Source organism: Siphateles boraxobius, unplaced genomic scaffold, assembly GCF_051911475.1.
Source record: "Siphateles boraxobius isolate OS27281-9 unplaced genomic scaffold, OSU_SipBor_1 48, whole genome shotgun sequence".
NCBI lineage: Eukaryota > Metazoa > Chordata > Actinopteri > Cypriniformes > Leuciscidae > Siphateles > Siphateles boraxobius.
This window is the reverse complement of record NW_027509119.1, coordinates 8,517,856-8,534,409: the sequence shown is the minus strand read 5'-3', so window position 1 is coordinate 8,534,409 and position 16,554 is coordinate 8,517,856. Positions and strand designations below refer to the sequence as shown.

At 36.6% G+C, this 16,554-nt stretch overlaps 1 protein-coding gene across 17 annotated transcripts in view; it reads left to right on the top strand.

Annotated features, from left to right (window-relative positions):
- usp53a (ubiquitin specific peptidase 53a) overlaps positions 1 to 16,554 on the top strand; it is a 56,652-nt gene that overhangs the window by 27,773 nt on the left and 12,325 nt on the right. For all 17 annotated transcript variants that reach the window (XM_077201908.1, XM_077201907.1, XM_077201905.1 and 14 more), the window contains 4 exons: positions 888 to 1,037; positions 7,238 to 7,372; positions 14,035 to 14,713; positions 16,477 to 16,544. In XM_077201908.1, coding sequence (XP_077058023.1) covers positions 888 to 1,037; positions 7,238 to 7,372; positions 14,035 to 14,713; positions 16,477 to 16,544 — 1,032 coding nt within the window. The remainder of the gene's footprint in view (positions 1 to 887; positions 1,038 to 7,237; positions 7,373 to 14,034; positions 14,714 to 16,476; positions 16,545 to 16,554) is intronic.

Here is a 16,554-nt window from a genome sequence, read left to right as displayed (position 1 = left end):
TGACAGTTAACAGGCTAATTACAAGTCTTATATCTGTAAAAACCTCACACGATAATATCACAATTTCTATTCTAATTTATTGTGCAGCCCTAGTTACATCATAGTGACAAATGTTTTTTCCTCTTTGAAAGGCAAGAACAAATATCCCTACTCAAGATTGTGTCCTTAAAACAAGACCCAAAATACCCAAGAATTTGTGTTCCCTTGATTTACCTGTTTTTTCCTTCAAAAATCTGTTGTTATTAGGAGAGAAGATAATGTCAGTGTGAATCTGTCTAATGCTAGTATTTATTAGCAACGATTGACAGTTGTTTGCTATTTTTAGATTCTGTGTATTAGCCAATGCATATGCAATTCAGTGTTTGCATTTCACTGTAAGTTGTAATCTGTACAGTATGTAACCGTGTACGTGACAAATAAAATCTTGCTTAACTAGTAGTAGTTCCACTAGTATTGGTAGTAAATCTAAATGTGAGCCTTGCACCACTTACAATGATGATTCACTACAAAACAAATTCATTTAGAAATAGCAATATTGTTTCTTCAAATTGTTAAACATATGATGGATATTTAGTCAAATCCATGTGTTGATTAGATATTAGAGCCTGTATCCTTATTTTACTGAAAATCTTCATAAATTATAGTGCAAAATTAAATCATAATGAATACAAGTTAGAGCCTTTAAAAGCTGTGGGTGTTTTCTTCCTTCCCTTCCTCTCTGCATCTTTCTAGTAATTTTTAGTTTCACTGAGATGCCAATCACTGCACATTTGTGTTGTAATACACATATAAACAAATAATATGAACAAATAAACGGATGGTATAAAAGAACTATCAGTAGTTCTTAAAGCATTTTGTTTTTTTAATTTTATTTTATTGTCTCTTAGGTACTCCTATACTGAGTGGTAAGAAGTTGGAGTTGACTCGAGAAAACTTGACTGCTTTCTTCTCAAATCATGGTTCTCAGAAGCAGAAGTCTCAGCCTCCTTCTGTGTTCAGTCGGGGCAGTAACCAGACCAGTGGCGGCAGAGGGCCAGGTAAAAAAAACAATACAAAACACTTCAAAATACTCGAAATATGAACATCTCACAGTGACTTACTGCTTATAACTAGGACTATTATTCACTTTCATGCAGCAACTGCATTCCTAATTGTACACCCCCCTTTTTGAGCATAGATCTGAACTTAAAGGGTTAGTTCACCCAAAAATGAAAATTCTGTCAGTATTTACTCACCCTCATGTTGTTCCAACCCCGTAAGACCTTCGTTCATCTTCGAAACCCAAATTAAGATATTTTTGATTAAATCTGAGAGCTGGATCACTCCTCCATAGGCTTCTAACTGTGCGTTCACACCGCCGCCAGCGAGAGGGTCAAAGTGGCCGGAAGTCATTAATTTTCAATCAGAGCCGGCGGCGAGCTCCGGCGAGGGCGGCGTGGCGCGTCTTGGACGGTGAGAGCAGCGCGGAGAGATGAAATCTAGTCAACTTTATGGTAATGAGCTATGACGCGGTTCGGCGGCAACCGGCGGCAACGAATCGGAATGTAGAAGTGCTCAGTTTGAGAGGATTCCAGAGAACACATTCTGTAAACTTTGGTTCCGACCACATTGGTTCCCAAGCAAAATAGAGGAGAGGTTGATCATTTGAATTTGATAAGAAGGCGCGCAACACTATTTATAGGCAAGATTTTCGCGCTAATACACTTTTTTTTCTGCGGGAATGTAAATTAGAATATAACTTAACCATGAACACAAAAGTCACACCCCACACATGGCTTTTAATTGGTTTATTTCGTTAGCAAACATGTCACTATTGATATCACGTTTTTTTTCAAAATTATGCCGGTATCTGGTTTATGACGTTTTTTTTTTTTCATACATAGTCAGGTGTTCAATGCATTTTCTACTGGTTGAGAGAGGAATTACTGCAGTAAATTGACTTAGGATGGTCTATTTTACTGTCATTAGTGAATATTGTAGACTAATTCCACACTAGTAATACAGGTTTGCATGGCCCCAGAAAATTATGCTGTTGTTTACAAATAAGAGCCATTCATGATTCTAATTAGGGATGGCCCGATACCGATACTGGCATCGGGGATCGGGTCGATACTGTCCTCATATACTCGTACTCGTACTCATAAAAATTCGCCGATACCACGCCCCGATACCACGTACATTTTGCGAAACGAAACTGGCCGCCGCTAGTGCTTTGTCGAGGTGAACTGAGGCATAGGGACGTGCACTCCCAACGCAATAGAGTGCGGCACGGCACTAGATTTGATGGCCGAGTGCGAGCGCGGGCGCGGGCGGTAATGCACTCACTCTGTGTGCGGGTTCCGGGAGAATAAAACGATTCGCGGGACTCCCGCAAACTAGAAATATCTATGAATACAACATATTAAAACTAATAGATTTTCATTCATCTGTTGCAGAAAAGCAAGAAGAACAACTAAAACAAAATAGAAACGATTTACAGGCCAGAGTTTCTATTCATAACATGTTTGCAGCGTTGAGCGATGTAGCCAATCACAGACATGTGTGTTGATTTCTTGAACGCAATGGCTAATCAGAAGCATTTAAGATAGACTCCCCTCACTGCTCAAAACTTTTTTGTTCAGTGCTGAATTCTGTATGCTGGCAAATCCTCTAATTATAACAAACAAAGTGTGGATATTATGAAAGATTCATTGTGCAGTCAGCTTCATTGATAATAACAGATTTGTGAGATCGCGATGAACTGTCAGCTTTTTAGGAATTAGACTATTAAGGGAGCGCATTTTGGGCGCATTCAGTCATGTCAGACCATGCACGCAGTAACTGCTTGCTTTTATGTTAAATCAACAGTGGTTTGTGTGTTAATACATTTATTATTTTACTCATTATTATTTATTTTTAGACTTGTTAAAACAAGCAGAGAAGAAAATAAAAACAGTCTTCTAACCTGTGTTCTAAAATAGTCTTCTGTCTTCTTTTCTGGGAGCCTATAGTTACTTTTGCGGTAGAAATATCGGTATCGGTACTCGATATCGGCAAGTACACAAATGTAAATACTCGTACTCGTATCGGTTTGAAAAAAAATGGTATCGGGCCATCCCTAATTCTAATGAAGTGAGGAATCAGAATGCAAAGACAATTGCAGTCAAAATACAGAACTTTTATTTTAAACAACACAATTAGAACAACTTGGAATACTTTTGCTAGTTCAAGTACAAGTCCAGGAACATTACGAGCATTCAAGTAAATATAAAAAGAAAACGTAAACTTGTCTTGCATTGCTTTTGAGGTCTATAAAAAAAATAGTACAAAAAAAATTATGCAACTTGCATTAGTTATTCCTTCAAAAGTATTGCTTCGAAACCAGAACAAACATAAAATAAATATAAAGTGCAACTTGGCACACAGGATTATCCTGTATAATGGATGTTCGTGTTGCCGCCTTTGGCAAGAATTTTAGCCCGACAGCACTTACATAAAATGGTTGTTTGGTCGACGTCGGATTTTTGGAAACCAAAAAACCTCCAAACAACAGACCCGGCTCCTCTTTTTGGCACAAGTTGTTCTTCTGTGTCATGTTGTACTAATTCTTCAGCATCCATCGTCCATGTAACGTAACAGAGCACTGCTGTTTGTTTACCCTCACTCGTCGCTGCTTAGAAGTGCAACATTGTAAAGGGTCCGTCTGAAACAGTGTCGCGCAGCGTAACGTTTGTTCCGAACGTTGTGTAATTAAATACACCGGTATGGCGGTTTATTCAAAATCAATATCGTGACGAAAATATAAACCGGTTTTCGGTTTGAACCGGTTTACCGCCCAGCACTAAGTTCTTTCCATCGCTCAATTTTCCGCAAAAATAACGATCGACATGCTTGTTTGCTTTGCCGCCCCTTTAAATGAAGTTTTAAAAAAGACCAATCATTCGATCTACGTCAAAGCATCAGAGCGTCCACGAATCTTTCCACGCCGTCGCTGAGAGGGCAGCGAGAGCGAATTTTGCCGCTCTCGCCGGCGGCGGTGTGAACGCACAGTCAGGGATTGAAACTTGCTCCCCGAAAAGTTATTAAAGACATCGTTAAAATAGTCCAAGTGACTACAGTGGCTCAATCTTAAGTTCATCAAATGATGAGAATACTTTTTGTGTGCAAAAAAAACTAAAGTAAGGACTTTATTTCAACTATTCATTTCTTTCTCTGTGGGCCTCGAGTCAGTTCACTTAGGCTACACTGCAGGCTGAAACGACCCAATTCCGATTTTTTTGCCCCTATGCGACCTGTATCTGATCTTTTCATGACAGTCTGAACAACACAGATCCGATCTTTTCAAATGCGACCCAGGCCACTTGGGTATGTGGTCCAAATCCGATATGTATCCGATCTTTTGAAATGCGACTTCAATCTCAACGGCCAGGTCACATGTATCCGACCCGCACGTCATTGATATATGACAAACGTCATAATTCTGCGTTGAAGTAGGCGGGAATGAGAAGATAAACAACAACTATGGCGGACGATGCTGAGACCAGTCAATGGAAGGGAAGCGAGGTTTCTGATTTAATTAATATTTGGGGGGACAGCTCTATTCAGGCCATGTTTAGCTACTTCCGCAAACAACAAGTGTCGTCGTTGACCGTTGAGTACTCTTCTGCGCATAGGTTATATGTAAGTCTAAATTTGCTAGAAAAGTTGTGTTCCAAATTTGAAATAGATATCACAAAAATTGAGCCTGCTAAAAGGTTTTTAAAGTACCGTTTCCATGGTAAGGCAATGTCTAATTTCAAGTTTTGAGTGTTTAAGTTTTCGGATGGTACCTAATTTATGATGATTACTAAAATATGTGATAGGGAAATAAGTCAATAAAAAAATTGCTAAGTGTCCAGCTACTCTGACAGTTAACAGAATACTCACAATATAATATCACGATTTCTATCTATTCTAATTTGATTAATTGTGCAGCCCTAGTTACAACAGAGCGACAAATATGTTTTCCTCTTTAAAAGGCAAGAACAAATGTCCCTACTCAAGATTGTGTCCTTAAAACAAAATACCCAAGAATTACCTTGATTTACCTGTTTCAGCCATCTCAAATCTCATGCTTTTTTCATGAACGGTGCAGTGGTCAAAATGTTCTCTGTTGGAGGCAACGCTGTTCCCCCGCAAAGTGTTTTAATACCCAGAGGATCAGAGAGAGAAGTACAGGATGTTTGAACAAAGACAGACAAGAAAGAACTGCAGGGAGACGTATCGCCTCGTGCTCCAGTAGCCCACATTCCACTCTTATTACAAACCATCATGGCTCGATGCGTCTCTCTTTTTATTGCTGAAGTTTCCTCTTCACTAAAAGCTCTTAGATCAACTTTGTAATGGCTTTCTGTCCTTAGGCAGCGAAAATATTCCCTTTGGCTTGGGGAAGTAGCTTATAAAGTCGTGCAAAATGAGTCTTTTATTATAGTCCTCAGCGATTCAGGTGCACCAATGCAATTCGCACTAAGTTTTATAAAATGTGACATTGACTTACACTGCCAGTTTGTGCCAAGTCATTGCAATAAGTTTATTTCATGGATGTGTTAACATTTGTTTTGGCAGTATTTTTAGGCAGTCTGAATCTAATATATAGTGGCCCCAGAAAGTATTTGTTCATAAATTACACATGTATGAATGCCACTGCATTTGATTATAAAAACAATATCAAATAGTTTTTCTCAGAACTAATTTCACTTTTTTGAGCCATGTGGTTGTGGTTTTGTTTTCTTTTTCTGTTTTTTGGGTTTGGTTTAGTTTGATTAGTTTGATTTGACTTTGTTTTACTGTTTTGTTTAACAGACGATTTTATCCTAAGTGGCTTGTAAGAGTAAAAAACGCATGATATTCGTAATGTACAATGTTTGGCTTTGTTTTTTGTTTTGTTTTACATTTATGCATTTAGCGATGCTTTTTTTATCCTAAGCAACATGGAAAAAGAGGAACAAAAGCAACAATATTCATAATATAGTGGGGTTTTTTTTTTTGCTTTGTTTGACTTTTTTTTTGCTTTGTTTTGTTTGTTTTACATTTTATGCATTTAGCAGACACTTTTATCCTAAGCTACTTGCAAGAGAGGAACAAACGCAACAGTATTCGTAATGTACAATGTTTGCCTTTGTTTTGTTTTACATTGATGTATTAGCAGATACTTTCAGATGCTTTTTTTTATCCTAAGCAACAAAAAAAGCAACAATATTCATAATATAGTTGGTTTTTTTTTTGCTTTGTTATGCTTTGTTTTGTTTTACATTTGTGCATTTAGCATACGCTTTTATCCTAAGCGTCTTGCAAAAGGAACAAACGCAACAATCAATATTCGTAATATACAATGTTTGGCTTTATTTTTTGTTTTGTTTGACATTTATGCATTTAGCATATGCTTTCAGGCGCTTTTTTATCCTAAGCAACATGAAAAAGAGTAACAAAAGCAACAATATTTGTAATATTCAGCATTTTGTTTTGTTTTTAATGTGGCTTCGATGTCCAAGTACGTCTTGGGGCCACTGTTAGAGTAAACTTTACAAAGTTCAGAAGGAGATCTGTATCTTTTAAGTATGTTCTGGAATGTAAGATGCGATCGCTGATGTTTTTTCAGCTGTATCTAGTAACCCCTCACTAAGAGACCGTTATGTGACGGCTGTGTGTTTGAGGGCAAGAAATGTCCCTTCTCTTTTTGTTATCTGTCTCTCTCACTCTTTTGCTCTCTTGTAAACTTCACTGCTTTTCTCCTCCAGCACAGCAAAAAAAAAAAAAAAACTGAAACACACACACATTGATTGTCGTTAAGGCTCTACTGTCCTTCCCAGAATCCTCAGGGGTGTATTTAAAGAGTGCAGAGGCCACACTTTCTCTCACCATTCCAATGATCCTTAACTTAAAGTGTACTCTAATGCTTTATTTGAAGGGTGCTGCATATGGATTTTACAGCTGACCCATAAAACATACTTGACAGGTTTTTTTTAATGGCTGCATTAACATTTCAGAATTCCTGTAGAAAAAGTGCTAGATTTAGACCTTGATATATGATCACATATGACTATAGTAAAGCTAATGAATTCAAGCTATATAGTTTTTAATACCTCCATACTAGCAGAAACCTCATTTAGCGGGATTTTCCTGGAACAGTAAATTTTAATAGTAAACTATTGCTTAAATTTGTAGAATTACATCTCTAGTGAAAGTGCTGCATTTAACCATATTCGTGTTTATCTTGCAGTGAAGATGAACTTGGATCCAAAGATTCGATTTAGAGAGATTTTAAGAGAGCTGCCGAAAGAAGGCCGTCCCATCAACCTTATCAAGAAGGATTCGGACCGGTCACAGACAAGACCAGAAACACTGCGGAACCGGGGTAAGCATGTTACATTTTGACTGTTTTATGTACAAATATTTAAATAAAACGTCGGGCATTGTTGCAGCACCTCTCTTCCCAGTCTGTCAGTAACACTAGGTTTAGTTCTTGTCTCTATGAAGCCCATCCTTCTGAAAAGTGTAATGTGCTCTGATTGGTCATCTGGACCAGTGTGTTGTTTTTGGACCAACTTCTTCAAGCATGTTTCGGAAATGTCCCTTACCATAACCGCGAGTTTCAACACACTACTAATGCAACTCAACCTGACCTCGCCCCTTTATTTTATGTTAATTATTTAAATGAGGGATATTGTGACGTGTTTGTTCCCGGAAGAAAACTCAAGACTATAATGGAGGTCTTTCAGGTGTTTACTGATATAGGGAATAACTCCTTTTGGAGTGGCTTTGTAACTTTGCAGACCTTTTTGATGCTCAAACAGCAACATTACACACTAAAAATTGTTTAAAATGTAAAAAAGAATAATAGTCCTCTTTAAATATCTTCTCCGCCCTCCTTAGAGAAGCACATATGTGCTTAATGTGGTTATTACACTCTGGGCTTTTAGCAGAGCTTTGGAGTGGAATAAACTAGCTCACAGTGCTCTGCTGGTCCTTATGTAACCCTGGGGTCAGCGAGAAGTGTTAAAACACAGATTACTTCTGACGTGTGCTCCATCCTCACGCTTAGTATTGTAATCTCTGTAACTGTTCCTCAGTCTAGCTTGTGCTGAGTGACCAGCTCTTTTTTTTTTTTTAGCTCAAATTAATAATGGGTCAAACTGGGTGATGCTGTTATAATTCTTTATATTTTTATGCACCTCTAAATGGAGAGTTCAGTAGATGGTGATGTAGTATTTTTGTTGTTTTAAGGAGACTTTTTTTATTAGCATTTTATTATTTCATATTCACTTTTATTTGAAATTAAACAGTCCTGCCATAGTCAGTAAAATAAAGCAGATAACTGACTGCTATTGTATGTCCGCCTAACCAGAGGTAGAAAGATTTACTTATGTAAAAGTATAGCTACTTAAGAAATAATTGACTTGAGTACAAGTTGAAGTACTGAAAAATAATATGTTTTAAGTAAGAGTAAATAAGTACTCTGCTGAAAAACAACTCAAGTTACAACGTTACTAAGTACTTGCGATGTGAGCATTATGGAGTGCTAAACACTTATGTAATGTCTGTTTCATTCATACTGGAAGCCAGAGTGTGCCCTCACACAGAAAGTCCACAAGTGAGATTCATAGAGCCACAAATCATATGATGTTCCCAGAAATTATTTTTGGTCAAATGCATTTGATATCACTACAGCTTAATAACATGAAGAAAGAGATGGTTTGACTGATCAAACATAAAGACAATAAATGCATGATTGCGATGATATTTTTATAATGGTGTATTACTGATACGTGAAGTCCACGTAAGATCACTTAAATATTTTTTTAAGAAATGCAAAGAAGGGTAGGTGAGAGGTTTGATCAAAGAAATTTGAAAATTAAAACAGTGTCAGTAGAAATGTGTCAGGAACTACACTCTGTTGTTGTTAATGTTGAGGTTGTTTCAGCTTCATACGAAGTTTGCATAGTACAGTTAGTTTACTGCCTTGTTGAAGAGGGCAAGCTTTACCATTAAAGGAACAGTTCACTTAAAAATGAAAATTCTGCCATCATATACTCACCCTCAAGTTGTTTCAAACCTTTATGAATTTCTTTATTCTGCTGAACACAAAAGAAGATATTTTGAAGAAGGTCGGTAGCCAGACAGTTGATGGACCCCATTGACTTTCCATAGTATTTTTTTTTCTTTCTTCATACTATGCACCACTTGCATAACCACACTAATGCTGGATGAGGTCAGAGATACTCACTCAAAGAGCCATAAAGGCTTTGCTGGAGACTTTTTAATGAAACATGTTCATCAGATCAAGTCATCTGTTTTAGAAAAGATTGCTTACTGAAAAGTAAGGACATCAGTTGTTTGTCTGAAGTGTGTGTGCTGTGTGCTAAGACAAGTATGAGCTCAAAGGAATGAAAATCATTTACTCACCCTCATTTCATTCCAAACTCTTTTTGCTTTTTTATATAGAATACAAAAGGAGGAATTTTGCATAATGTTTTGGCTTCATTACATGGAAAAAAGTGGGTTAGTTAATCCAAAATTGAAAATGATCCCATAATGTTCTTACCATCAAGCCATCCTAGGTGTATATGACATTCTTTTTATATATTAAGATATTTTTTTTTAAATCCTGGATCTTCCACGCTTTATAATGAGAGTGAATAGTACCTGAGATTTTGAAGCCCAAGAAAAGCTCATCCATCATAAAAATAATCCATACGGCTCCAGGTGTTAATAAAGGCCTTCTGAAGTGAAAAGCGATGCTTTTTTGTAAGAAAGATATTCATATTTATAATTGTATAAACTATAATCACTGGCTTCCGGTAACCGAGTCGAGTTCCTGCGGAAGAGTGACCTCTGATCAAGTTGCAATCAGTTCATTTCAAATGCATTACCTTTTAAATGTAATATCAAATGACACACTACAGTTAAAATTATAATCAAGTACTTTATAGGTGCTTTAGTATGTTAGTCAGCACATCAAAATTAGTGTACTTTAAAATACGACAAAAGAGTATTAAAACAATGATTTGTAATGTATTTTAAAGTAAAACTTTTAAAGTGACAAATGACATTAAAGGGTCAGTTCACCCAAAAATGAAAATTCTGTCAGTATTTACTCACCCTCATGTTGTTCCAACCCTGTAAGACCTTCGTTCATCTTCGTAACACGAATTAAGATATTTTTGATGAAATCTGAGAGCTGGATCACTCCTCCATACTCCTACAGAGGCTTCTTCAGGGATTGAACTTGCCGGCCTCGAAAAGTTATTAAAGACATCATTAAAATAGTCCAAGTGACTACAGTGGCTCAATCTTAAGTTTATCAACCCACGAGAATACTTTTTGTGCGCAAATAAAAACTAAAATAACGACTTTATTTCAACTATTCATTTCCTTCTCTTTGGGCCTCTAGTCAGTTAAACTAGTGTAATAGCGTAGAGCTACGTCACACGTAAGGTCACCATTGGCCGACGCTGGTCATGTGTGTGATGCGTGTGACGTTCAACAAAAGAAGCGTATGCTGTTAAACTAGTGAACTGACTCGAGGCCCACAGAGAAGGAAATGAATATTGAAATAAAGTCGTTATTTTAGTTTTTATTTGCTTACAAAAAATGTTCTCGTTGTTTGATAAACTGAAGATTGAGCCACTGTAGTCACTTGGACTATTTTAATGATGTCTTTAATAACTTTTCGAGGCTGGCAATAACTTTTTAATAACTTTTTTTTTAATAACTTTTCGGGGCCGGCAAGTTCAATCCCTGAAGAAGCCTATGGACTAGTATGGAGGAATGATCCAGCACTCAGATTTCATCAAACATAACTTAATTCGTGTTCCGAAGATGAACGAAGGTCTTACGGGGTTGGAACAACATGAGGGTGAGTAAATACTGACATAATTTTCATTTTTGGGTGAACTAACCCTTTAAGTCATAGAAGTTTACTCTCGTTAAGAACAATTAACTAGCCTCAATATTTTTTCTGTACGTAGTTTATATAATATACTGTAACACTTTATTTTAGTGTCCTTGTTACATATGTTACATGTGCTTACTGTAGTAAAAACAGTAAATTATGCATACATGCAACGAATCCAAAACCAATCCATTATCCTAACTCTAATTATATAAGTACATGTTGTTTATTATTACTCTGTACATAAATGTATAGTTACACTGTAACAAGGACGCCTTTAAATAAAGTGTAACCAAATTTATTTGTAAGATTTTAATTACATTCAATACAATTAAGCACACTTACAGCATGGCACATGGGACAGTGCACATAACTGGGCCATATAGACATGAGCTTATTGGGATCACAAAGTCATTTCCTCATGTGCAATGAAACTGGCTCACCATATTGTGCAGGTGTCATGTGACCAACATTACCATCTCCTTTTATTGCTCATAAGCAGTAAAAGTGTGGTTTGCAAGCCAAGCTGCTTGACTTTGCTTTACCCTTTTTAAGTATGTATATGGCTTACTAATGGCTTTTTAGCCTTCAGCGTGTAGATCTCTGAACAGACTGCCTTCATCTTGAGGAAAGTTAGCCGTGTAGGCTATTTGAGAATCCATTATGCCAGATAATTAGCATTTTCAGTGTGTGTGATGACCGCGAGTCAAAGTTACATTAATATCTATCTAATGAGACAATACTGTTTTTTTAAAGCTCATAGTGCATAGCTATATCGGTACTTGGCACTAGGTCGAATAGCAGTATGGATTTGCACTGCCGTGAAATTTCTATGCCAGCCTATTTAACAGTGCCAATATCAGCACTGTTCTGCCCAAAGAGAGTCACACTTCCACCTTCACAAGAAAAACGGTCATCCAGGCTATTAGTGCAACCTCGCATATGTCGTAGATGGATGAGTCTGGCCTGTAGGCTGGAAGCGGCATCTGTTAATTGTTTGTGTAATGTAAATGAACAATTTAATTACGCAGCAAAATTTGAGAGTGAACCAGGACTACATTCACACAGTTGCAATATCCACTTATTAGTCCGGTTTGGAAAGCCAAGTACAGTTTATATACATTTTAGTCATGAAAGATTGACAACTCTTCTTAAGTGCTGAACAGTTTAGAATTCATTCTTTCTTAAAACACTGAAGTGTATATTTTTCAATTTTAATATACATTTATTTCAAATACAGTTTATAATATTAAAGGGGGGGTATAATGCCCTTTTCACAAGATGTAAAATAAATTTGATGTCCCCAGTGTGTGTATGTGAACGTTTAGCTCAAAATACCCCACAGATATTTTTGCATCGCATGTTAAAACTGTCACTTTTTGAGGGTGAGCTAAAACGCACCGTTTGTTGTGTCTGTCCCTTTAAATGCAAATGAGCTGCTGCTCCCGGCACAGAGAGCCGGGCTTCAACAGTTTGTGTCCTTTTACCTCACACAGACACGCACTGAAAATTTCAATGTTTATGTTCAAACCGGAGTCAGACAATAATGGAGAGAGTCAAGAAGTGACAACATGTAGAATGCAACAGGACATTTCTGAATGGTTAGTCGATTCATTTATGTAGCTGATGTGTTAAATATATTAAATATAGAAAATATTATCTGTCATTTATTAGCATATTCTGTCTTGATAATCTATAAATCGCGTTCCTGGGGGGGAGGGGTTTATATAAATTTTAGTGTTGGTGATGTCACTAAACCGGGAGGAATGATGTGTAGTCCCTATCAGCCGTTTGTTGTAGTCCTTAAAAACTATTTCTTTAAAAGTAAATATTTTCCTTTGCTTTGAACTTTAAGCTTCATAACTTTGCAGATGTCGTTTATCCTCAAGCAGCAACATTACACACTAAATTAGGGGTGGGGGAAAAAATCGATACTTAGATGCATCGCGATGCGGACGTGGACGATTCTGAATCGATTCACAAATGTCAAAAATCGATTTTCAAAAAAAAAAATTGATTTTTTTTATAAATGATAAATTTTTAGATATGTAGCATATTTATAATGACATAATATTTACGGAACGCAAAAGATGGAACTCTGTAGAATAAAATGAATCGTCAGAACACCTGTTGTTGTTATATTATTAATTTACTACAAGTATGCTGCTAGTTCAGGCACACATTTATTTTCCTGTTGGTTCTTTGCAATGTTAATAAAATATATTGTACGTTAATTCTTTATGGGTCATTACTTTGTACTTTTAAAGCAAAGTATTTATATTCAGACACACACACACACACAAAAAGATTCAGATAATCGATAATTGCTTTAGAATCGAATCGCAGGCCTCTGAATCGTAATCGAATCGTGAGGTGCCGAGAGATTCCCACCCCTACACTAAATAAAGTGAAAAAAGTGAAATCATAATCACCCACCCCTTTAAATAAAATATAAATTTTTTAAAAATCAAATACGAATTAATACATTTTTTAAAAATCAAATATGAATTAATTCACAAAAATTCAAATTTTGTAAGTCATGCCACATGACATTTTAACAACCCGAACTAACATTTCAAATTATCTAATATATTTAGATTTTTTTTTTTACCTTGACACCAAGTCACCTATGATATCGTATTTATTTAGTTTGTTTTCTTACATTTTTCTGCATGTTGGATGCACTGCATGACTTAAGCTATGAAATAGCTAAAATTAATTTTGTGATGTAATAATAAAAAAATAATAAAAACTAAGAACTAGTTCTCTACTAAAACTAAGATTTTTTTTTTCTTCAATGTGATATTGTATCACCCTGACAAGGGTAAACCATTTAATTTTTTTAATTTTTTTAAATAATTTACAAATTTAGCAGAGATGTAATCAAGTTGTTGTATGTATGAACTGCTTTTTTGATGTATTTTTTTAATGTGTTAATGGATCCATCTAAATAAATAGTTACATGTCATGACACATCTGATAACTATTCACTGTGTATTATACAATAAATATTAGACCCCACTGAAGACAACCACACTGCGAGTATCTTAAGTGTCAGTTGGGTAAATTAGTAGGGTAAATTTCCCCAGAATCAAGCAGTTTGTAACTCTGCATCTCATCCCCAGACTCAGTGCCTGAGAAGCCTTACGCACGCTCACTATCGCCTCCTGAGAATGGCTTCAAGAATCTGGGGTCACCACTGTACAGCAGCCAAGGACGAGGTCCGACGAAAGCGGAGCACTGGCCTCACTACAACCACGAACCACGGTCTCAACCTCAGCCTCGCGTCCCGCTTCACCCCCCCGCAGAGCATCGTCCTCGAAGGTTAGATGTCGGCAACGGCTACGAGACGGACAGCAGTCAGGGCTCTCGCAGCCGAGCCAATCGTGCGTGGAGGCCGATGCGAGAGGCACTTAATGTCGACAGCGTACTAAACACTGATAATAATCAAAACTCACACAACTCTCGCAGACAGACCTTTAACCAGGAGAGCAACGAGTTGCCAGGGGGCCGACGTGAAGAACGCAAGAGTTTAATGACTATTTATGAGGACGAGCAGAAGCAGGACATGGGAAGCAGGAGCTCGCTGGAATCGGAGGGTCGAGGACTTCCAGAGCCGGACAGGGTTAAAACAAGCGTCAACAACCTCACCATTCGGACTGATAACTGGAAAATCCAGCGCACTGAATCTGGATACGAAAGCAGTGATCGTCTCAGCAATAGCTCAGCCAATCTGGACTCTCCTGTGGTGGAGAACTTGAGCAACAAAGAAATGCAATCCATACCCGAAGCAAACCTTTCCAGGTAAGAACTAAAGTAATCCTCAATCAGGAAGAGCATCAAGACATTTGCATTCAAGCAAGGTGCATTTGCTGATAAATGTCACTATAGTAGTGACATAAATCTGATTTACGAGACAAGAAATCAACATGAATTCAATACTAATTAGGGAGATTTCATGCACTCAGTTGTTTCAGAAAAAGCAGGATTCATTTAAAAATTCTGTCATTAATTACGTTCCATAAGACTTTCGTTCATCTTCAGGACACAAATGAAGATCTTTTTGATGAAATCTGAGCGATTTTATGTCCCACCATGGACAGCTACGCAACTACCAATTTGGACACTTCAAAAAGTTCATAAAGAGATCTTAAAACTAATCCATATGAATTGAGCGGTTTAGTCCAATTTTTCTGAAGAGACACGATCGCTTTATATGATGAACAGATTGAATTTGGGCTGTCTATAGAGGGACAGAAAGCTCTCCGATTTTATCAAAAAGATCTTCATTTGTGTTCCGAAGATGAACAAAACTCTTACGGGTTTGGAACAACATGAGGGGGAGTAAACGACAGAATTTTCATTTTTGGGTGAACTATCCCTTTATAAAAAAAATGTATCGATTGTTTTTTAAAATACACTACTGTTCAAAAGTTTGGGCCCTTTTTTTATAGTATTTTTTTAGCAAGGACACATTAATTTGATTAGTAATGACAGTAAAGACATTGATAATGTTACAAAAGATTTCTATTTCAAATAAATACTTTTCTTTTAAACTTTCTATCCATCAAAAAATTCACAGTTTCCACAAAAGTATTAACCAGGACAACTGTGTTCAACATTAGTAAGAAGTAATGTTTTTATTAAAGCAGCAAATTAGCATATTATAACGAGTTTTGAAGGACCATGTGAGATTGAATACCTAAGTAAGTATGCTAATATTTCACAATATTGCTTTTACTGTATTTTTTAACAAGTTATCAGCCTATAAAATACTTTTCAGAAACATTTTTAAAAATCTTATTTCTTTGGACAGAAGTGTATAGAGTAATCCTTTGTTTGTTTGCTTGCTTGTCTTTTTAAACCAAGTAAACAACATGCAATATATGCCTATGAACAGCGTCGTGTTCAAGCTGTGTCGGCAAAGAATACTTTTGAATGTTTTTCTTTGTCCGATAAGGTATCAAATTCTTGTGTAGCTGTGCATATCTTGTTGTCATTGTGAATCAGAGTACACCGTGTAGCAGTAACGTTAGGTGGAGGTGTTTACGTTATTGCTTAAGGTCTTAAAAAGGTTAGGCTTGGGAAGAACTAATGTGGACTGACTAAAGGGCTGGTCACACTAGATGACCGCCTCATGCTGCTGTTCTTAATTCAAATTTAACTTCTTTAATAGTTTAAAGGGATATTTCACCCGAAAATTTAAATTCTGTCAAAATCATTTTCATTTTTGGGTGAACTATCACTTTAAGTATGAAGTTTGCATTAAACTTATATATTACTTTTGTGTGACAGAGCCAAAATTTGATTTTTTTCCATGTTTGATTTTTAGTTTAGGCGTTTAGATCCACTTTAGAACTTCTTTTCATTTTACACATTCATCAATATTTCAAGCTCACCAAATGATCATGTGTAAGACTAAGATTTTAATGTGTCCTCATTCTTCCACATTCATGTTTTTAAAAATTAAAGTGAATGGAGCACAAAATCTAGTGCAACCACCCCTTAAGCCAAATACAACTTTGCATATACAACATTGCTGAGTTCAATGCATTGTGTATTTTTAGGGACCAAAAATACCAAAGGAGGTATGAGGATTCAAAGGCTGAGATCTCATCTTCATCCATCTTCTACGGTAAGAACCC